The following is a 23,644-nucleotide window of genomic DNA, read 5'->3' as shown; positions in this document are numbered from 1 at the left end:
TTTCTGTCAGTTCCTGTCAGTTTCAAGCCAGAATCTCATTTAAGAGCAACGTATTGCACAAGTTTTTCACAAACATTTGCTTTACATCTAAGGTCATCAGCACTTGTTCCTTCCATTCTTCTGCAGCACAGGCTCCAAGTGTTCTGCCAACCTTCAGCCTACAGCAAAAGTGTTATTTAAAAGGTGGAAGTGTCTAGTAGATATAAACTAAAATTCCAAAGTACAGGAGGAAGCAATGGAGCCCCATGGTACCTCCCCAGTGCCTGCCTGTCTGCCCCTCTCAACAAATCCTTATCTGGGTGAAGCATCAGTGATGTGCTGAGTGACATCACTGACTGGGAGCTGCTTCACAGCCTCATTAAACACCAAGTAACTAAGCAACAATTGCTTTAACAGTACATTCCAACTCTTCACATCATATGGAACTCATTCCTTTGCAATCCCATCAAAAAGAAAAACAAAACCAAACCAAATGCCCTTGGGTGTTTAAACTCTTTCACTACCATAATAACATTTTCAAGTGGGAAAAAAGCCTAATTACTCAAATATCTATTTCACCTTGGCTTTACATACACCTTGATGAATATCTTGGTGCTTTATATTGTGTTAGGATAATCTAGTTCTTGATCATGATGTAATAATTTCTTCACATAGGAAAATAGTGCTCTGACTACACAAACTAAAGCATCAGTTTACATAATCCCTATAATAATTTATTTTATTACTTCTGTAAACATTAAGAACATTACTTCAAATTATTAATTAAGGGAAATTGTTTTGGGGGGGCTCTGTTCTGCCTGTATTCTCCACCATTGTGGCAACAAAGACCCAAACAACACAAATAATGGTCACCATCTACCTCAGTCACCCTTCCCAGAAAAATACCACTTACAGTGATGTCAAATTTATAAGTCTGCATGTTCTTCTACTCCCACTAAAACCCACACAAATTCCTTTTAAGGGAGGACATATGTTGGCAGTGTTCACTGCTTAAATGAAAACCACCTTCCATTTGGTCTTACCCATATACACATCTAAATTAATAAATATTTTTAAAATGTGTATATAGAGTACATGAAAATGTGCATTTTTGTATATGCTTAACTGTACAGATCTACATTTAACTGCATATATATATCCTGTAGAGGACAATATTTAGTCATCCACTGTGCTACCTCTGATTTGCACAAGTTGCCTATAATAAGTGCTGCACACCAATCTCCAGTTCTGTTTGCTCCCTGTCACCTTCTTGTAGTGGCTCTGTCACAAACTGGTACTTCAACAACAACATTTGCAGTTAGGACTTAGTTCTAACAAATTAAAACAATTATACAATGGAATTTAAAATTAACTCAACATTCTTTTCTGGCTATGCATTTAGTTATGCACAAGGAATTTCAAGAAAAAAGGTCAGAATAAGACAGTTTGATCAAGTGATCTCTTTAAAGGAAAACATGCTTTCTGTATCTCCTGTGATCACTCAAATGCCAGGCCCTCAAACAGGATTTCACATATACCAGATGCCTTGAATTGAGTCAGTCACAGGTCATGTCTCCTGTGTTAATCTCTTCACAATAAGCAGATAATTAAAAAAAATAATATCTATAAATCAAACTAAAATGATGGAATGTTTGTTTAGAAGTTTACCAAATGGAATGACCCTGCTGGAATTCTTTCATGTAGCCTGTGAAAATGTCAGAATATATTCCATTTAAGAGGTCACAGTCCCTAGAGATCTCTGAGTTTTGGCTTGTGTGTCTTTTCACATGCTTTAATATTTGAAAATTGTTCCTTGTAGACACTGACTGATGGCCTGGGAATGCTAGGATTGTGGGAACTGGCAGTACCAGTGACAAAGACAGACTTACTGGGAAATCAGTACCTACTCAGTTTGCGCTCTCCTCTCGGAACAGATAGGATGGCATTCAAATATTTACAGGGAGACCAAGGGACTTCTGCTTTTCCTACTGATATGTTAAAAAACCAAACAAAACCCCAAAAACAAACTCCCCCCAAAACCAGAGCACTACCAAAAAAACCAAAGCATAAAGACAAATATATATTAATTACAATATGCTGCATGTTCTTAGCAAAGATTATTTAACAGAATATTTGCATTGGATGTTCCATGGGCTTTTAAAACCTTAATGGAAAGACAAACCCCAGAATCACTGAGGCTGGCAGCAGCCTCTTGAGATCCCCTGGCCCAAGTCCTGCTGGAGCAGGCTCAGCTGGAACAGGCTTGCCCAGGACAGTGCCCAGTTTGATTTTTAGTATTTCCATGGGTGGAGATTGCACAGCCTCTCTGGACCACCACTGTACACGGTTTGTTGATGTTATTGTTGGTGGTGGTGCTGTTAATCAGAATATCTGCATGCTGTTTTCCAGATCTCATTGCTTTCAGCTTAGTGATTATGAAACTGCTGAATTTAAGATGATTTTTCAATTATATTCCCTGCCAAGCTATCACTTTAATCAGAACTAAGTCTTCCATTTGTTATTCTCTAGTCTTTCCACTAGCCATCTTTTCTACACTGTGTCTCTCCCAGCACTCTCTAGAAAAATTCTAAGCACAGTGACCTACCCATATATCATTACAAGGGAAAAAAACACCTAATCACTGATCTTAGAGGAATGGAGAAAAACCAGTCATACACAGATGCCAGAAGAATGTCCCAAATCTCACCTGATTCCCTAATATCAAAATTGCAGTTCAAATCTATTAATTGCACAGAGGATTGAGAATTTGTTCAGAAGCCATAAAACTATGCCAGGAATGCACATTACCAGTGCTACATACTGAAGGAGTGGAAGATAAGAGATAACAGGCAAACTAATACACCACAGCTCTTAGATGCCAGAAAAAACCCCTTGGATCATCAAATTTATTTAAGTAATACCATTAGGTTAAGTGGGATGTGTATTTCATTCAGTTATTTTAAGAACTGTGTCTCCCAGCTGACTTGACTGGTCCCTTAGGAGGACTCAATATACACCATTTGGAGTATTTGTTTATGTTTGGGTTTGTGCTGGGTTTTGTGTGTGTGTGTGTTCCACCTTCCCCTGAATTCCCCACAGTACCCCACAAGCTCTGCAGCCCCACAGGAAGCTGCAATTCCCACCTGACCTTCAGTGCCTCAGGGTCTCTGCTCCCGAGTGTCCCTGTCCTTACTCAGCCAGGGGCACTTGCTTTCTCCTAATTGAGATTTTACCAGTCTTACTTTTACTTTAGGGTGTTCACTGTCCCAAGGCTTTTTTCCTACAAAATATCCAAGACTCTTGGTTCTTCTCTCAGTTAGCCCAATTCTGCTGGAGAACAGTTGCTGCCAGCAATGGGAGGCACAGCACCACCTTCTCTCCTCCGCCAGCTGATGTTGCACAAGCCCAAAGGGAAGCAGAAGCAATCCCATTCCTGTGCTAGCTGTGAGCTTGGAGGAGCAGACACCTCAGAGATCCCACTGCCTGGAACAGAACTGCTTCTCCACACCTCACAAAGGGCAGGGAATGGGCACACACTCCTTCTGACAGGATTTATGGCTAAAATGCAGAGCCAAAGGGCACTCAATGGCCCTGACAGGTGCCAGCCACTTATCCACTCATCTTTCCAGGAATATAACCAGGCTCCTACCTGTGGATGACAACTGCACAAGAGCAACTTACATGTCTCTTTTTCAGAAACTAGTAGCCACTGTCACAAGAAGAGTTTGGCACAATGAGATAGTCAAGGAAGCCACTGCAGAGCCAAGAGAGGCTGCTGTAATACACAAGGAGCTTTCTATTTTATGTGTACCTGGAAATAATGATTGCATGGCTCCTCACACCCAGCCCGTCACAGCTCCCTCTTCCAGGCAAAGTGGCATGCTCACCAGCTCTGCAAAAGTATTAATTCAGCATGCAAAAAGCTCTGGCCATGCACTGCTTCCTTTTTTTGATGGTATCTAAAATCCCTTCCCATCATTTGGCTCTGAAACAGCAGGTTGGAAAGCTGCAGGCAGCATCATTCCCATCCACCCTCCTGCTGTCAGCAGCAGCCAGCCTATCCTTCCCTCCCTTGCCACCTCCTGGCTCTCAGACAGGAGCTCATGAAACTGTGGTACAGTGTGTGGGCAGCACATTGTTCTGACTGGTACTTGGGCCGTGCCACGCTGCTGTGACTCTTGTCAGCTTCCTCCACCAGAGCCCAACTCAACACCAGGCATCAGTCTTCTTTCTCCCTGCTGCTTCCAAAGAGCCTCACCCATGTCACTCTTCCTCCAAGCTGTCCTTCCTAAGGACACAGCATCATGCCTAAAAGCACATCCTGGACCCAACCTGGCCTCCTTCAGGCAGGGATGCAAATGCAGAGCCTTTTCCCAGACTCCAGGCCCACTGCTCGTGAGAGGGACTGTACACCCATGGCTGTCATGAGATCACAGACACATCTCTGTCATCACTCAGGAGGTGGCAAGTGTGAAGAGCAGAACCAATGAAATTGGAACTTTTGCTGCTTTTTAGCAAGTGGAGCAAGAGTTGCCTCCAGAGAACAGGCATGGAAAACCACTGCAATACACAGGGCATATGGTTACATGATCAATGCACTCTGTGTACTGCCTAATTATCCAGAAAGATGCAGACTAATGAGAACCTGAAATTAGTTTCATTAGTATTGCCCACAGCCAAGAACTTGAAAACAGCTCAAATGAAATAGGAGAACCTTAAAATTATGACAGTCCAGGAAACTGACATATAACATCCACCTCCCAAAATTATCCATTTGTCTTTGTTCAGGGAGTAAATACCTGCATGTAATAAGTGACTAGAAAATCTTAAGCTGCTAATGCACTCCAACTGTTTTGTTATTGATCCTCTGTTGGAAGTTAAAACCTCTTTGACAGAGTTGGCACAGCATATAAATGTTCCTTTGTAAACTCAAGGGACAGTAATTCCACTGGAGCTTAACCTAACCATGAGAATTTGCAGCAAACCCACCGAGCTCTGCTCACCCAAATCTTACTCCTGCTTTGCTCTGGGACTGGGATCTCTGGGGCAGAGGGCAGGGGAGAGGAGGAAAATGTGAAAAAGGAGAAGGGAGTAACAGCTCCAGTGACTGCTGGCTCACCCAGGCATGCTGTGATTACCTCCATGGTAAACAAAACCAAACCAGAGCAGAAGCCTCCTACCCTTGCAGTGACATTGGAAAAGCTGGAAACACAGTTTCTGTACTAACTTGTGCAAGTCAGCTTAACAACACTGCAGAACAACACGAGAACAGTTCAGCCTCCTACTGGACTACTGCCAAAAGACTCATTCAAGTAAACAAAAGGTTTAAAGGATCACTACCAGAGCTCCCAGTAAGCATAATGCTTCCTGCATAAAAATATCCTACCAAAAAAATACCTTTAAACATTTCAGAATTTTTTAAAGTGCCACTGTATTTCTGTGAACTGCAATCTCTTACGCTTACAGACTTTATAAAGTAGTGACTCTTGCAAATATCCAATTTTTGGTAAAAAGTAAAAATACTAAATTATTAGAACTACTTTAAATGTGAATCCATCAAGTTCAAAGTTCAAATTTGCTTCTGACTGTCATCATTTCTACAAAAAATTGTTTCTAGCCAAATTAACCCAACTTACTAAATCTGAACTTATAGATGAGCAATAGTTTAGCTGCTCTGGAGGTTTGACAGGACACAGACACCCACCTCATCCATTTCAGTTTTACAGGAAACTAAGAAAAAACAAATTTTCCAGAAGTATTCTAATATTGAATTAAAATTTGTAAGATAACATAAACTACGTATTATTGATGCAGAAAAAAACCCCATTATTGAAAATTATCCCTTTTTGTCTGATAATAATACAACTCTCAAAAATATTTCATCAATACTTGTAGTATACACCAGGTGCAGTTTTTAAACTAAAACTTAAACATCTGCTCAAGTCCATTGCAGGTTCCAGAGTGCCTGCTGCTGCTCCAAGAGCCGCCCTGGCGGGTGAAGCTCCCGGCATGGCCTTCCCAGCATCCCGCAGCACCCGGACGCGGTAAGAGCGGGCGGGGAGGGTCCCTCGCGGTCCCCGGCCGGTCCCCCCCGGGCACTCGGTCACCCGTCACTCACCATTCTTGCGCTCGGTGAGGGGCGGCAGGCAGGGGCTGGGCTGCAGCGACAGCCCCCGCAGCTCGTGTGCCACGGCCTCGCTGTGCGGGCTGGGCGCCAGCCGCGCCGGGGGCCCGGGCTCGTCCTCGGCGTCCGCCGGCCCCGCGGGCTCCATCCTGGGCTCGCCTCGGCGCTCTGCGGAAACAACGCGGCTCTGGTCACTCTGTGCTCCGGCAGCACCGACAAACGCTTCACACACTGCTCTGCCTTCGCATCTGGGCTGTGGGCAGTTCCTTCGCACCACAGTTCAGCTTCAGAATTAAGGACATTACCTACTGATCTCGGCGTTGGCAAAAATACAGTCAGGGAATGGATTCAGAGGCAATTCAACAGAAAGCAGGACAGTTCCTCCGCTCACACTGACAGAAACATCACCCCGTGTTCACCCTCACCGGAGCTCCTGTGCCCCATCCTGCGTCCCCACCCGCGTATCAGCACAACATCCCCTTTTCCCAATAGCTTCTATTAGAGAATGCTGAATTTATATGTTGTGCTAACATACAAATGGCTTTTCATATTTTGAAGCGCTACACAACTCTCCTTCAGATCCCAAATCAACGTCAGTATTTATAGAGGACTTCACATCACCAAAGGAGTATATCAGAACTAGTTAATCCTCATTCTCCCCAGTAAGGAAGACTTTTGGCCATGAATATTTTAAAATTAATTTTACTGCACACTAGCTACTTATTGAATAGTAGAAGAAAAGTCAATTTACTATAGCCTTCCTTTCTATCATTAGTTTAGTACCTAATCTACAGTAAGGAGAGACAGAAGTATGAATTACTGGTACAGGCTTTTTATACCTCACAGAACTATCAAGTCATTAAAATTTCAATAAATCAATATGGATGTCAATGAAGTCCTATCCCTGGACTCTTGGAAACTTGAATGATATGAAATATTAACAACTCAGATCCACAAAAATGAGGAAATGTCTTGTTATTGTGAGATTTTTTGTTAATTTAAAATTATTTTTCTTAAAAACCACAACTGCTAGCCATACTCAGCCTTAAACTTCAAATATTCTGAATATAAACACCACATGTGTTGGGGTGCGTATTCAGAATTTTGAAAATGCAATATATGTTTCAATGATCAATACCAAAATATTTCAAGTGTTCACATGATATTTAAAAAACCAAGATGACAAACCAAAGAATGGCCTACACTACAAAAGAGTAGAGAATCGTGTTCTGAAAGTGTGAATTGAAAAATAAGAAATATAAGCAAGTACTGCTTGATATACACCTAAACAGAACAATTATCATGGTTAAGTGCATATTTTTCATTATTTTCCCTAGTTACCAACTGGAGCTCTCACATTAAATGAAGACACATTAACTTACTGTTATGCAAGATTTTTCTTCTTTGTTCTTAGCTTCTAGAAGCATAATTTACTCAGCTCTCACTCGATTTCCTGACATTACACTCTCCTCAAACTCCCACTCACTCATACAAATTAAGTACATTATTAACCAAGCAGGTCTCTTCAGAGCAGAATTTAACTGAAAATTCAGCTGCTTATCTGTTCATATTCACAGCATTTTATCCACAATTTACTAGTTAGGAGTTGCCTTGGAGTCACTTTTCAAAGAGATGAAGCCACGTGAGCTGTATTCATGCTTTTAAACCAGTTGACATTAATAGAAACACCTTCTTGTACTAAGGCTCAGCATTTGTTATGCTGCAGATTAGCTTTGACTAATTTTTTTCCCCATGACAGGTAAGTAAACATCATGCTTTGAATGAAACTAGCTTGACTTTCACCACATCTACAGCGCACTGCGGAATCGGTAACGTCCATCCCTTAATTTTTATTTCAGGAATGTACACAAATGTGGGTTTCTCCAACTGAGAACACAGCATGTAATTAAATGATGTTGATTGAGCACAGCAGCACAACTCAAAATAAGTTTGACTTCCCACACAAAATGTGCTTGATCTGTGGTATGAACGTTAAGAGATCAGGTTGGAAGGGACCTTCTGGAGGTCATCTAGTCCATCCCCACATCTCATGAGATTACCAGCTCTCAGGAACTTGCCTTGTCAGCTTCTGAAAATCTCCAAAGCAAGTGATTTCACCACCTTTGGGTAACCTCAGCATGAATGCTCTGCCCCTCTGCTTCACACTGAATTTCTTCTCCTGCTGAGCATGACTCTCAGGGCCCTATTTTCACTGTGGTTTCATACAGTACATGAACATCATCATTAGGAAACCTCTAAATCCAAAGTTCTCCAGTGCAGAAATCTAACCCTAATTTTAAACTTTCCAATTCACAGTAGAGTCTCAGATACTGCACTTCCCTTTTCCTAAATCTTTTATACAGGCTGCTAAAAACCCAGGTATGTTCTCAAATGATCCTTTAACTCTAGAACAACCCTACTGCTATGTTGCTACATAATCTTTGAACAAAAGACACTCCATTATTCCCAGAAAGTCTAAATTCCTCAAATTCTTCACTCGTATCTCAAATCACATTTTGCTCTCATTTCTTTTTGTTATTACTTATGAACTGCTGCTGTATCAGACTACAGAAATATTTCTGAGCTAAGAACAACAAATTCTCTTAACCTTCCCCAAAATGGAAAACACACATCTCCACCCAACATTTCCAGGGTTTTTTGTAGGGGGAAAAAAAACAGTGACCTACATCATGAACATCTGGCATAGATACACTAGGATTCTTACAGCTCCTTACTGAATCATCAAACAGAACTTCTAAAAACTATTATAAAGATGGCAAATTGGAGACTTACAATAATAAAATATAAACAATTAATTTGATTCTTATCTCTTGTTTTATTAGAATCTAATAAAGAATTCATTCAGCTGTTCAACTTTCTGAAGACAACTCCTGAACTTGGCATCATGAAATTAATAGTTTGCCTTTGGCATAAGGTTTTCCTTATTGATTGAAAAAACTAATTTAGGAACTTAAAAATAACTTTAATAAATATCTTTCCAAACAATCAAACAAAAAAGAAATAAATGAGGACAAAAAACATCTGCAAACATCTCTGTAAATGTATTTTTACACTGCTGCATGTATGATAGCAAACCCTTACCATTTTCTAGCACACTCATTTTAACAGCTCCAGATGAATACAGCTGCTTTAGCATCAGGTGCAGGCTACAACCAGCAGCATTTACTTCACATAAAACTCAACTGAATACATGCAGAATATCTCCCATCTATTTTCAGTCTTCAAAAGCCATTTCATTCTGATGTTTCTAATATAACCAATTGTTTGTACATCAACAGTCCAAACATGAAAATGAGTACTAGAAAATATTTATCTACCTTGTTTAAAATCAAACCCTGTACAACACTTTATCCAGCAGCCATCTGCAAAACTGAGAAACCTCTGATTTAGAATGTAAAGCCCATGATACTCTCACATTTTATGTTAAAGATAACAATTTGCCTCCCCTTTCTCATTTGTTTGAAGCCTCCTCAATCCTGAAGAATTATTTCAGATTTGCCATCTGCATTTACAGATGGTAGCCATTATCTGTGTAACCCCTGAATTGAAGCAGACCTGCACACAAAGTATATTAATAACATAACTGAAACTCAACAGTTAAAACATGTACAGGAAAATACAATTTTAAAAAATCCATTCTACTAAAGTTTCAATATTCTACTTAACATAATCCAAGAAAGCACCTTTTATACCAGGCTGATCTGACAGAAATCAGTTGTCACTCAAGGGGTTTCCACTTCCCTCCTTGCAGCTAAGACACCTGAAGTTAAAGTTGTGTGATCCATTCCTCTGCTCCACTTCTGCTTATGAACTGTTGCAAAGCATAATACCAACTTATTTCCAGAAACTAAAAATCACATTACTCAATTGTTCCAATAGTCTTAAATGATTACAGGTAGCTGTTTTGTTTTGGTTTTTTTTTAACATAGAAACAGCAAAATGTTTAATAGTAGAGTGAAAATTAGAAAAAAATATTTTCCTACTTAGCCTTTAGAACACATTATCAAATTAGAATATGCACCAGCACTGCTAGGAGGCTTCAGTTCACATTTCCCTGACAAGTACATAGGAACAGTGTTCCAGCACTGGCAAACCAGAACTCCTGTACAATGTATGAGCCTTATGTAAGTGTTCTCACAGATTGTAGGTGGTTGCTATCTTCTTAACTGCTGAAGACAAACGCTCCTTTTATTTTTAAACATTTTATCTTCAGAAGACAAAATGTATTTCCTTGGAAAAATCTTATCATCTTATACTTCCCTGCTACTTGAGACACCAGAACTGGTATTTTATTTGGCACAAGCTCTGAAATCTGGATGACACTTCAGTAGTAAACCAGCTTTTATTTTAGCAATCTGCTGGAAAATAACAGTTCAAGAATGACAATGCATTCAAGCTTTGGCCAAGTCAACTGGCTGACATTAACACTGCTCACTCACTCACACCTGCAAGGAACCTGTACCCAGTACAGTCCTGAATTAACAGTCATCAGATATTAGCAATATCAGCTCCAGGATTTTCAGAATCATGGTGTGAACATGAGCACTCAGTTTCTCCATTTATAAAACTCAGCAAAATTTAAAACTCTAGCAGTTTGTAATATACTGAATTATATATATATATAATATATATAATGCAGTATATTACAAACTGAAGAGAATCTTCAGTGGGGAGAATACTAGAAATGTCAAAAGTTGGGTTTGTTTTGTTTTTCTTACCTTCTTCTTCAATGTATCAGAAAACACTAGAAGAGATCCTCAAAAAGTGTGAGATCCAGCAGGTTAACCAACAGCTGCCAAGGCAGGCCATTGCATTCAGCTTTTCAGTCTCCCTGTCAGTGCCTAGAAAGACTTGGTAATCTGTGCAGTGGGAACAGTGATTTCTGACACTGAGGCCCATAGGCACTTTGGGGGCTGTTATAGTTTTAAATATTCCTTCTATTTGAGCAGTGGGCACCAATGACCTGAGAGAATGTGAGAAGTCACAATCTGAGACTGACTTGGCAATTCCCCTTCCCTTCTCAAGAAGGGCAAGGACTGTGCTTTCAGAATGCAGCAGACCCTCCCCATGCCTACAGCAAACTTCCTTCCTAGGCTACAAATGAGTCCAGTCCAGTGGTCAGAGCCTTGGAATGCTCAGTGTCTCCTTTCTTCCAAGGATCAGCGCACATCAGGCCTGAACATAAACAGAGCAGTCGGGAACACTGAGCTCACTGCAGAGTGCGGGAATTGGAAGCTCCAGGAGTCACTTCCCGGAGAGGAGCCCTGGCCATGGAACATCCACTCCAAGGAGAGCAGGAGACTCAGGCTTTTAAAGGATGGCTGCTCTCGGCATCCTGCCTGTCAGCAAGGGGTGAAGAGAAATGCACAAACAAATCATGGCTTGGCTGCAGTCTCCATCTCCATCAGCTGCTGGAGCCACACCAAAGAGGGGCTGTGCTCCAAAGGGTGATGGAGTCAGAAACACAGCAAGGGCTGTGGGGACACAAACCCTGATGGGACAGCACAGCCTCACCTCTGCTGGGCTGGCACCTTCCTACAGACACCACCTAACTGCAGCATGGGAACTTGGACATGAAAAGTGACATTTAATTACCATATTGAAAGAGAAACTGCAATCTCACAGTTAAACACAATGTCGATAAACCTAATTAATTATGTTTTGTGGTCAAATATAGAGCAATAAGGATTTAAATCATACAGCTATTTTTATGAAGGTAATTATACAAAAGAAGAAAAAGATGAGAAATATCAGCAGCTGACTAACCATGAGTAATCACCTTGGATTATGCATTATGAGAAACTCACTATTACTATTCATTTCTTTAAAAAACAGTGTGCAGAAGTATCTGACAAAACTGAGGTCCTGTCAAGCTTCTCACTGTTCCAGTACCTGGAATAATGTGTTTCTTCCAGGAGCCCAGAGTCCTCCTGGACTGGTTGATACTGCAGAAAAATATCCACTTTTATTAAATAACTGAGATTAAATTTTTGTAACTGTCTGCTCTAGCTAAATTAATACCACTGAGCAGACACCAAAAGACCTCCAGAAACTCATTTAACACTTCTGCATATTTTGATGACAATGCTACATTGAGATTCTCTTTACTAATTCTTCAGAGGAAGTCTTTAAATCTTAAGTCTTTGGACTGATCCAAAAATGAAAAATGAATAAGCTACAGTGGCAAATGCACATTGCCCATGAGGTAATGTATAGACAATTACTTGTACCTGGACAGAGGCTGGGGATGAGTCAGGAGAATCCTTGATGATACATTCATTCCCTCCACTGCTACCTCCAGGCAGGAAAAAAATATCACAGTAATTGGTAATGGGAGCTGAGCCCTGCTAAGTGCAAATGAATTACCCTGCAGTGTGGGGCTGTGAGGAATAAAGGCAGCCTCCCACAGCTCCATTAAAGTGTGGGGAAACTAAAGCCTACCCTGTCGCTGTGCAGGGCCATAGAGATGATTTATCTATTCTTTTCTCACATTACTGCCTTCTCAAACTAACCTGTTCAAACAAGAGTTTGTGAAATCTGGGCTACACATCAGCCTTCACTGGAAAGAATCTACCTCATAGCAATGCTGTGAAGCTTAGTGTTTAAATACCTTAAGGTTTCATACAAATGTTTAAAGTAATTGTAAATATTACAACTATCTTCTGTATTCACATTTCAAGGGCTTTAAAATGATAATAGAACTTATTCAAAATGCTACACTTTTTACAAGTATTTTAAATATAGCAAGCAAAGGTTCAATATGCACAACAGTCATCACTGAAACAGAACCCATACCTTCAGACAGAAGTGATTTTTAAATTGTTTACTGATTATATAAAACTGTTCAACTATGTCATCTTCCTTTAAGAAACAGTTGAGAAACTCCAAAGTGTGCACCAAAACCAATAAATTGGTCTGAGAGACCAAAGAAAAAGTGAAGTCTAATATTAGCTGCCTCTCAAAGGTACCACCCAGTCAACAACCTCCATTTTTAGGGAGAAATCTGAACTGCTCTGCAATTCCACCCTGCAGGAGAGATGCTCATCTCTAGAGAGCTGTTTAAGACTGGCATGGAAGCAAACATCCATTAACCCACCCTGATAACCCAGGACAGCCTTCAACTCACCTTCCACTGACACAATGCTTCACGAACAGAAGCTATGCTGTGTTAACTTGCAGTGTTTGCAGCAGAGTTCAGAAAGATTTATGCTGAAAACTCGGAATGATGAGAAGACAATGATTTATTTCATCTACAACTAAATCCATCTTCCCTAAGAGCACTTAGCAGCAACCAGAATTCTGGCCACAATACCTGAAGTGTAGAAAACATTGACCCATAACTTGTTGTAAGTGAAGGACTTCAGGCACAGTCCTCAACAACTTTGTACTTTTAATCACTCTATGAGCAGACATAATTTGATTTAATCTCATCTTTTCTGTGGATATTCTTAATAAACAATGCTCCTCTTAATGTTGTCTTAAGGCAACCTGAAGTGGTTCAGCTGGTTCCACTTGATTAAATAAATACAAAGCTGTCATAGCACATATCCTCACTAGTTCTATTAAAATAAAGAGCTTCATAAAAAGACTTAAAACGAGATAGGCAAAACATGAAGTAGTGTCTTGTTTACATGTTACTGTATATAGAAATGTGTTGTATGCAAATGGTCAGAAAAATCTGACATTCCTATTTTTCAGTCTCTGAAGATGATGTCGATTGTCAATATTCTAAATTTCCTTTAATACTCTAATTTAAGAAGCTGACATTAACACTGACAACAAATACATTTAGGCTGAGTTTACAAAGCAACACAAGGTCAGTTTTACACCTAAATTTAGCAGGGCAAAGAAACAAAGAAACCAACCAAACAACAGCTATCTGCATTAGTGTGGTGTGCAAACAAATGATGCTCCTACTTTCTCACCCTCATAAATATCTACATATTTGAATAATATTTTTTTCCAATGAAACATTGTGACATATGACTTCCAAAGCAACTTACTTGAATTCTAATGAGCAAAAATCCTGAAGTTATTAATTTCAGTTTTAATATGAATTGCTTTGCAGGAGTGTTTGAGTAATTGCGACATCAACTCAGATTAAGCTGCTTAAAAGCAAATCCAGTTCTTCTGTCTATGACAGAACTTTGTGAAAGGAGGTCCCATGTGCTCCATGATTTTCTGTGGCCAGCAAACACAAGGTGTAGCCAGAAGAATCTATTTATGCAATTGAAATTTCCAACATAGGAAAAAAGCAAACCCCAAGTGTTTGTCTTTGTATAATAAAGGCACTTGATAGCTCAGACAATACTTGGTAACTTTTACCAATGAAATGGATCATAATCCTTCCCTATGTGTTCAGAGACCTTTGATAGCCAAAAGAGAGGTCCATCTTAAAAATGAACATTGGGCAAGCTCTTAAGGCATTTCAGGAAAGGTTAGATGACTCCATGATTTCATTTGTTTGCTTGGATACTGCAAGATGTTCCCATTTATGACTAAGCTGCAGGTGCTACTCTGTTTATTTTACTGCCTGCAAACCAAGCCCTTGAACTGAACAAAGCAAGGAAAGCACAAGGATTCAAACCAAAGAGGAAGGAACTGCAGGACTGCCTCCCGTTGAACATGCTGCTTTCCATCTCCTATCAGAAGTGGGACTGATTGCACAACCATTTCTAGTAATGAGGTTTCTTGAAAAATCTACACTTTGCTTCTTTTTATATCTACGCACTTTACAAAGATTAGCATAGTTTTATTATTGAAATTTGGTTATTAATTATTGTAATTATTTTATTATTGTAATATTTGGGGTTAAATTTGTCTTTAAAAATACAATCAACTTCTACTGGACAGAATTTAACATACTATTCACATTCAGCAAGAAACTAAGTGCTAATTAGACATTAATTCAAAATAACGTAAGCGTAATTAGAGATTACAAGCAACTTCAATTTAGGGGATCTGGCAAAAATCAGAATCATTATGTCTGAGCTGAAATTCAGTGACATGTGCAGAAGGTCCTCAATTAAGCAGTCCCTACACACAACTTTAGGAAAGCTAAGAAAATCTCCCTCACACAAACCTTTTCCTGCATATTGACTGGACCAACACAGCTACTTTGAGGTATTAACAATGCAAACAGTAACTTGAATTAGCTCCCATGGAAACCAGTCAACTTGTTGCTCCCAACTTCTGAAAATGAAACTTTTAATATTTAATCTGCTAATGGACAAAAGGAAAACTTAGAAGGTGACACATTAATGTTTAATTAAAAAATATATAAATCAACTTGCGGTACATCTCAAGCAGCAATTTACTGTACATTCTTTACCTGATTAGCACCAAGTGCTTAAGAGTTCACTGACAATATTCTTTCCTGTTTCTTACTTCTAATCCCACATTGTGTTACATGGCCTCATTTTTATACAGCAGTGACAAAAGGTCACAATCTGAATGCAATTACATCACTTCTACTAGATTTACACCTTGCAGCATCTTCCTAAGAATTAAAGTCAGGGGTTTTTTTAACAGAAACAAGGATGCAGACTGGAAGAATGCTGAATTCCATATAGTTAAGCAGACTTCCAGGAAGAAAAATCCCACAACAAACCACAAAATCCCAGCCCTGACACTCCTAAACACTGGAAATGAAGCACGAGGCTATACCACACACATAGTATTATGACTAACAGCATAACAAGTAATTTGATAAAGACAAAATTACTCTTCACTTAACAGAAGCCAAATTTTTACTTTTCAAATCAAACACATTTCTTCTAACAAGGAACAGGGTGAGACTACAGGAAGGAATATAACTTCTTGCTTCTTTATAAATACAGATCCAAGATTATAACTGATGAAGCCTAATCTCCAGATCAACACCCATATTCTAAAATAATCAGGAAAAGTATTTTATTAGTATGGTGCCTGAAAACTCTGATGTTCCAAACAGTTTAATGCAATAATCCACAGTCCATGCCCTCAGTATTTTAAGAACCAATTTCTCACGATCTCCAAAGCTAAAATGAACTTGAATTCCATTTTCCCTACTGAAATTAGCTAAGGACTAATAGGACAGAAACTCTGGGTCAGGAGAGTTTATGTTGCCTAAGGCCAGTTTCAAAGAAGTCTTATCTGTTAAACTATTGTGTTCCAATATTTCAATCCATATACAAAGCTGCTTGTTTAAAAATAAGTAAGAAATAGATGGTGACATAAAATTGTTTACAGTAGATTACAAATTTCTGCACTTAGCAGCTGTCACACATTTACTTTCTGTAGTTCTTGTAGTTTGAGCAGCACTCAAAATATTTTAAAAAGAAACTACAAAGCTTTATTAGAAACTGTTGGAAAATACAAGATATTTGTTAAATGTAATCTGGTATCAGATAGAAACACTGTAGCCAAGGAGTTTTTTCTCTTGGTTTATTTTCGTTGTTCTTTTTCTAGTGTCAGACAATAGTTATTTTTTCCCCAGATTACTTCAATACCCACTTTCCTGATTTCTATTCCTGTATTCTCTATTTTCTTCTATCCTCCATCTATCACTAAATCACCTCAATCAGTTTTACCCATCAAAAATGCTCTGTATACCATCCTTCCTCGATAACCTTTCCTTGACCATGTTCCTCAGGCAGCCAGCACAAGGCTTGGCTTAGGCTTTCCAAAGTCTCCCACCTATGCCAAGAACCCACAGGCAGCTGGGAGACACCATGGAATTCTCTCCTGCACCACCTTCAGGCCCCAGGTGCCCCAGGTATTTGGGAACAGCTGGTGTAGAAGCATGGCCAAGGGTCTCCTGTCAGTGTGGGTTTCCCTGCAGCACAGGGAAGAGCCCCAGTGTTTTACCCATCCCCAGCTCACACTGGGGGCTGGGCTGGCTCCACATTCCCACCTGTGCTCCTGCCCAGGACAGCCAGGATGAACTATGGGCCAGAGCAGATTCTCACCACCTGCATTTCACCCCTTACAAGAGATTCTACTTTTCTCTTTTACCAATTTTGCACGACAAGTTTTTTAAATTAGGCTTCTGATGCAGGACCTGGTAAAAGAGTCATCAAATGGTTTAACTGGCAGAACAGAGGAAGGGTGGAACATCTGGCAGAGGAGGGAGGATCTGATTCCAGAAGAAATCACAAAATACACTCAGTTATTCATAGAAGCAAAGAAAGTTGGTTAAAACTGTCTAAAGACATAGAGAGAATTATTTAGGGCTTGATTCACATCGGAAGACTTATAATTCCCATAACCATAGAGACAGTTCATATTTTGCAAAAACTGACAGTATTTGCTCAGTACTTAGTACTTGAATGCTGCTGTATTATTTGACATTAATATAAAGAAGCATTACTGTAATTAACCCATACAAATTCAGAAATAATAAAGACTGCAAATTAAAGCAGTAATATCTCTTTAATTAAGTATTTACTAGAAAGACCATAATTGGAGCTCTACCCTCCTAAACTGGGTATTAAAAACCTTCTGCAGTCCAGACACTGCAAATGAAATTAACGTTGAAAACATTAAGTAGAAAATGGTGAAGTTTCCAGTTGTTTCTATAAATTCCTAACTCATACAGGTTACAAATCTTTAACAAAAACCTTATAAATATACTAAGTATTCTTATAAAGAGTATAACTGTACAAAGAGTACAAATTACATACTGAAAAACATTATCCAAACATTAAGGCTTTTCTTTTTTGGTACCTGTCTTAGTTGTACTTTCCATGGAAAAATATGTTTAAAATTTTATTTTTAAAGATGAAATCCTAAAAAAAATAGTGTATCAAGTGATATATAATGAAAAAACAGACTCAAAAATAGTTCAGAGTGATTTATTAGTCCATTCAAAAACTCCTGAAATAACTTAATACATTAACAATTTGAACTCATTTTAATGAGTTTCTCTGCTGAATTTTATAAGCTACCTTTTACACCTCAAGAATGACTAAGACTCTAATTTTGATGTCTCTAGACTTTGTAAACAAGTTTTCAGCAACCATTCCCTAGCCTTCCAGCAGGCTTCTAGGATTAGACACAAAAAGTGGAAACATGAACACAACTGCATGTCCTTCTCTCAGGTAGGTAACTAGGACTACCTATGTCATAAATTCACTTAGAAGGATAGAAAACCAGTGGATGTCCTTTTTGTCTTAATTTTTTGTTTTGTTAATTTGTGTTTCACTAGTTGGTGTAAAGATCAAAACTGAGTGTAACCAGGACTTCTCTCTCACTTTGTTGCTTTTGGCACCATGCCCAAGTAAAAGCCCCTTCTCAAACATTTAATTAGTGCTTAAGCCAAGTACCAAATATGAAATCTTAAAATACTCGCTACTGAGTCAACAATCAGAGAGATCCAGTTTATTGGCCAAGCACAAAACTACATTAACATCTGGATTTAATTACAGTAATCTGAACACTTCAATAAATTCTGTAATGTGCATTTGCTTTGGAGTTTCAGGATATGGAAGATTTTTGTGGTAGACATCAATATTTGCCACAGAAGGAAAGTTTGAAAAAAGTTAAAAAAGTTGTATTCTGTAACTAACACTGGGCAATTCTGGCTCTTGAACTTCAGGTGCTAAAAATGTTTCAAAACAATGCTAGGAATACAGCACAGCATGGAAAAAGAAGCATTTCTTCATCTGAAGAAGCAAACATCAAACATTCATGGCTGTCAAGTGCAAATAGTCTTTATTTCAGTGGTTCATCTTTGGTTTTTGGACATGCAGCTAAAAAAGCAGCAGATTTATTCACAGTAAGAACCAAAGGTTGTAGATTTACTACAGGAGGACACAAAGTGAACTGGTTTGCCAAGTGTAATCAAACCTGCTCTTCATGGAGCCTGCACACAACCCTAAACACACCTTGCCTTCAGGTTAGGAGCTCCCCTACATTTAAGTGTTTCTAGTTGGGATTTTTTGCCTAGCACAGTTCTGGGGTTGTTGGAACACATCAATGCTACAGATACATACCCCCTTCTGTGTACATCCACTTCTGTACATCTTGTTCTTCCAGGCTCTGCAGCAGCTCTTAGCCATGACAGTGGTGTGCAGTGTCTGCTTTTTCTGTAGAGGTGGAACCAATGCTCTGGTTCATCTAGGAGGCCTCAGTGGAAACTATCAAGAGGCTTTAAGTCTTGGTTATCCTGAAAATCAGGCAACCTGTCCCATCCTCTTTTTCCCACACTGAAGGTGAGGAGGGAAGGGCAGGATCAGAATTTTCACCATTTAGGGATCAGGTAACCTCCAGAAGCACACAGTTCCAGAACTGAGAATGTGTTAGGCAATGTAACCCAAGTTCCTTGTTTTACTGAGCTGCTTGACTTCCCTTGCTAACACCTCCTGAAACAGCACTATCAGCAGAGGCCAGCACCCTTTGTGACTCCCTTTGAGAGAGAATTTTCCTCATCTCTAACTGGATTGATTTAACCAAACCACACAGGATCTGGAGTCCCTCTGGAGGTGCTGTGCTGGTACAAGCCTGAGTCACTGCAGAAAAACTGTTAAAAGTAAACAAAATGTTCTACAGGCTGAAGTTTTAATATCAAAACTATTCACATGTGGAAAACAGCTAACATCTATGAAGGCTTGCAAGCATGACAGTCCTCTAAAAAGAGAAAATATTGTTTAATCAGCATATGAGTAGTTAAGTCATAATCTTAAGAGGCAATTAAAACCCACTCATATCAAAGGCCAAAGCATAAAATCACAATAACTTGCTCTTCAGTTTATGTAATACATGTACTACCTATAACCAAATTTCTGTTTGTATAGGAACAGATCTCCTGGAAAACCTTCCATTTTAACAGGATTATAAAACCTTAAGCACAACTTAAAGGAATACCCTGCTCACTAAAAAAATAGCCTAGCAGCTTTATTATAAAAAAAAACTTATTTAAAAAGTTTAAATTTTTTAAGATACAGCACTTACCTTGTATCTCTAGCACCCTTGTAGAGTGTCTGTTTCAGCACATTCCTGGTTGGTTGGAAAGTAAAAAGGAAAAACAAAAATCACAAAGATGTCTCAAGGATTCGTTATTTTAAAAATTACATATTTTGTTCTACCTGAGAAATTAAAGTCTTAAGAATACTAGTTCAGCTTTCTCAGCTTCTGCAGTTTTCAGATGTAAAAGTGTGTTATTAGGTTAAAATCCTGAGAGTACAGTGATTTTAATATACTTTATGTGCATCTTTTAGCACCTTTCATATTCCTACTCAAATTCTAAGATGATATTTGTCTTTCCAATTACCTCTGGCAAGAACAGCAGTACCAGAGGAGCATCATCTGCTCCTTTTAGCTCAACTGCAATACACAAACTCAGTCCTAGTTCCTTCAAGTCTCCACACCAATTACACAAGTACCAATTACACAACAGAAATGCATTTTAGTTTTCTATAGATTCCAATACAATGGAATGTTTACAAAAAAAGAAAACTGTTCCCATCCACATTTTGTCTTTTCGGTATGTCATCAACTCAAATGGACCTGTTCCAACATCAACATTTCATTTATTAGAATACTTTAGACTGTGTGTGTACATATATACATATATAGACACATATGATTAAGTCAATAGAAACCTACTGCTCACCATATTTAGAAAAGTTTAAAAAATCAGTTATTTTAAAGTCTGGCATTTATCAAATGCTGTTTCATATAGTAACACTAATGGAGTTTGCCAGTTTTGGCTTTGAACCCACAGGTATTGCTCAGCCACACAATTTTACTTTTGGTCCCAGAGATGAATCCTATGAGACTACTTTTAATTCTTTTAGAGGCTGAAGCTGATGTTATGGTTTCTGTACATGTCAGTGACAGAGGTTAAAAGCTGCACATGTAAAAAACCAAAGCAAAACACACAAGAGGAAGAGGTTACAAGACGGAAATGCCAAAAAGAGCCAAAAAGGCCCACAAAAATAAATGGCCTATGGTAAAATATATTCCCTCTTCCTTCCAATAATCATTTCATCAGTAATCTAAACGCTGTTTAAAAAACCCCAAACCTCAACTAAGCATATTCCCTATCCAATATTTTTAAAGTATTTTATGCATATAAATCACTAAATTTGTTTGAATAGCTATGTATTAACCCTCACTATTAAAGCTGTTTGATACTACGTTATAATTCAACAGAATCTGACAAACAAAAGGTAAACATAAAGGTGATTTCCGTGTTATTGTATGACTGCTTCTAAAAACTCATTTGCATCATTAACTTCAGTTTTCTACACTTCTCTAAATACTGCCAAATCCTGAAAGATATTCTGTACTCCCAACAATGTACTAAGGATGTTCAGCTTCCAGGTGTTTTTATTTGCTTAATAACTGGTGTCATTACCAGACAGCAATCTTGTCAAGTTTTAAATGCAGTTTATACCACAAAGTCATACCTGCCCTAAGCAATTACACAGGACAGAAAACTTTAGGAAGGAACAAGATAAAATGTCACACATTAAGGGAATAATTTTATGAAATGCCAGCTGTGCCTTGGTTGAAAGCTTTAAAACCTCAATTAATTCAAAACCTAGGCATTTTTTTCTCATAAAGGAAAAGATGCATTGTGAGGAAGAAATGTGAACACCTTCGCATAAACAAGAACTTCAGAACATGCTGTACTCACAGGAAAGGGAAATCTTGGCTTTTTTTTCTTAAAAGGTGAGTGATGTTTAAGCTTTAAGTATTTTAGACATATTGACATACCAGACATTATGGAGGTGCTTTTGAAACATTCATAAAAGGATAATTTTCCTGATATTTACTTTATAGCTAAACAAACAGATTTATTCACTTTAAATCCTGTACTCTTTATTTCAGCCAATTGCCTGCAGCAGGCAGAAGTCCTGGTATCTCTTGACTGCACTGAGACTGCCTAACAGCAGTTTTCTGCACTGCACACTTGCACACCAAGACAAACCCCACAGAAATGGAACAAAGGCAAATGTATTTGCTGGCAGAAAGGCACGGCACGGCAGCAGAGCTCTGCACCTGGCTCCCCGCGGCCCCAAGAATGTCACTGCCGCAAGTGCCAGCCAAGGGACCTGCACCCGCATGTGGATCTGTGCATGCAGGTGCTGCGGATACATACACTTATTATCAACGCTAATTCTGGAATCATGGAATCGTCAGGCTTGGAAGAGACCTGTTCTATCGTCCAGTCCAACCATCAAACCAGCACTGCCACTGAAACCTCTAAAGCATATCACCCAGCGCCACATCGTCTTTTAAACGCCGTACGGATGGTGACTCCACCACCTTCTTGGGCAACCTATTCCACGCTAAAATGGATTGACCAAGTGCCATCTAAATCCAGGCATGCCGCAGAAAACGAGCCGAACTCGTTAACAGTCCCTGCTCTAAGGGTCGCAGCTCTCCTCACAGCCCAGTGACCTCCGCTGCAGCTCCACGATCGGGGACACGGAGGGCCTCCGGTCTCCCCCGGGCGGGGCGCTCCCATCTCAACGCCCGCAGGGCTCGGGCCGGGCCCGCAGCGCCGCCCTACTGCCCGCAGCCCCGCACCTCCCCCGGGAGCGAGTGTTCCTCCCTAGCAAGTACTAACACAGGACACATCCACCAGCGGCCGGGCCGGGGCGAGCCGCGTCGCAGGGCGCGGTGCGGACACCGGCACCTCCACCTGCTCGGGGCCCAGAGCGGCCCGGCGGGGCTGGGGGGCCGCCCCGCCGTGTGCCCAGCTGCGGCCTCGCGGGGACCCTGCCCGCCCCCGGCAGAGAGGGGGCGGCCGCCGCTCTCGGCACTCCCACCCCCTCAACCTCCTTCAGAAGGCTCTGCGGGCGGGGCGGCGCGCAGCCCACCCCGGGGCCGGGCGACGATGGCTGCCGGCGGTGCCGCTCTCGCTCAGCGGCCCGGCCCGGTTCCAGCGCGCGGCAGCGCGGCCGCCCCGTGCGGCGCGGACCCGCTGAGTCGGCGCCCGGCCGCGCGCCCCGCGCCCCCCGCCCGCGCTGCCCCGCTCACCCCGGCCCGCCGCGGCCATGTTCCTCTCGCGAGCTCTGCGCCCGGGACCGCCCTCCCCGGGCGCGCGCCCCGGCGGTTGGCCCGCGGGCGGGGGCGGGGGAGCCGCGCGCGCTGGCGCCGCGCACGTGCGGGAGGCGGGGCGGCACATCCGGGCACTCACGCCCTCAGAGGGCCAGGCTGGGGGGGACCGGTCCCCGGTGCCTCCGGTGAGGGGTTACTGAACCGTTGAGGCTGGAAAAGAACTCTGAGATCATCGAGTCTAACCTGTGACCGAGCACCACCGTGTCATCCAGACCATGGCACTAAGGGCAACGTCCAGCCGGTCCTTAAACACCTCCAGGGACGGTGACTCCGCCACCTCCCTGGGCAGCCCATTCCAATGTCTAATCACTCTTTTTGGAAAGAAATTCCGCGTGCGTCCCACCTAAGCCTCCATTGGCGTAGTTTAAGACTGTGTACTTGCGTCCTGGCGCTGGTTGCCTCGGAGAAGAGTTGGACCCCTACCTCTACAACCTCCTTTCAGGTACTTGTAGAGCAATAAGGTCCCCC

At 40.7% G+C, this 23,644-nt stretch overlaps 1 protein-coding gene across 3 annotated transcripts in view; it reads right to left on the bottom strand.

Moving 5' to 3' along the window:
* MRTFB (myocardin related transcription factor B) overlaps window positions 1-23,158 on the bottom strand; it is a 67,305-nt gene extending 44,147 nt beyond the window's left edge. For 2 of the 3 annotated variants that reach the window (XM_036392565.2, XM_036392562.2), the window contains exons 1-3: window positions 23,096-23,157; window positions 20,057-20,101; window positions 6,098-6,271 (exon numbers count right to left, since the gene is read on the bottom strand). In XM_036392565.2, coding sequence (XP_036248458.1) covers window positions 6,098-6,251 — 154 coding nt within the window. In that variant the 5' untranslated portion in view covers window positions 6,252-6,271; window positions 20,057-20,101; window positions 23,096-23,157. Of the gene's footprint in view, window positions 1-6,097; window positions 6,272-20,056; window positions 20,102-23,095 lie in introns of all 3 variants that reach the window. The other variant, XM_054516621.1, reaches the window with a different exon arrangement.
* Window positions 23,159-23,644: the final 486 nt, after the last annotated feature.

The sequence above is a fragment of the Molothrus ater genome, chromosome 16, assembly GCF_012460135.2.
Source record: "Molothrus ater isolate BHLD 08-10-18 breed brown headed cowbird chromosome 16, BPBGC_Mater_1.1, whole genome shotgun sequence".
NCBI lineage: Eukaryota > Metazoa > Chordata > Aves > Passeriformes > Icteridae > Molothrus > Molothrus ater.
The sequence above is the reverse complement of the archived record's forward strand: the minus strand, read 5'-3'. Positions and strand labels throughout refer to the sequence as shown.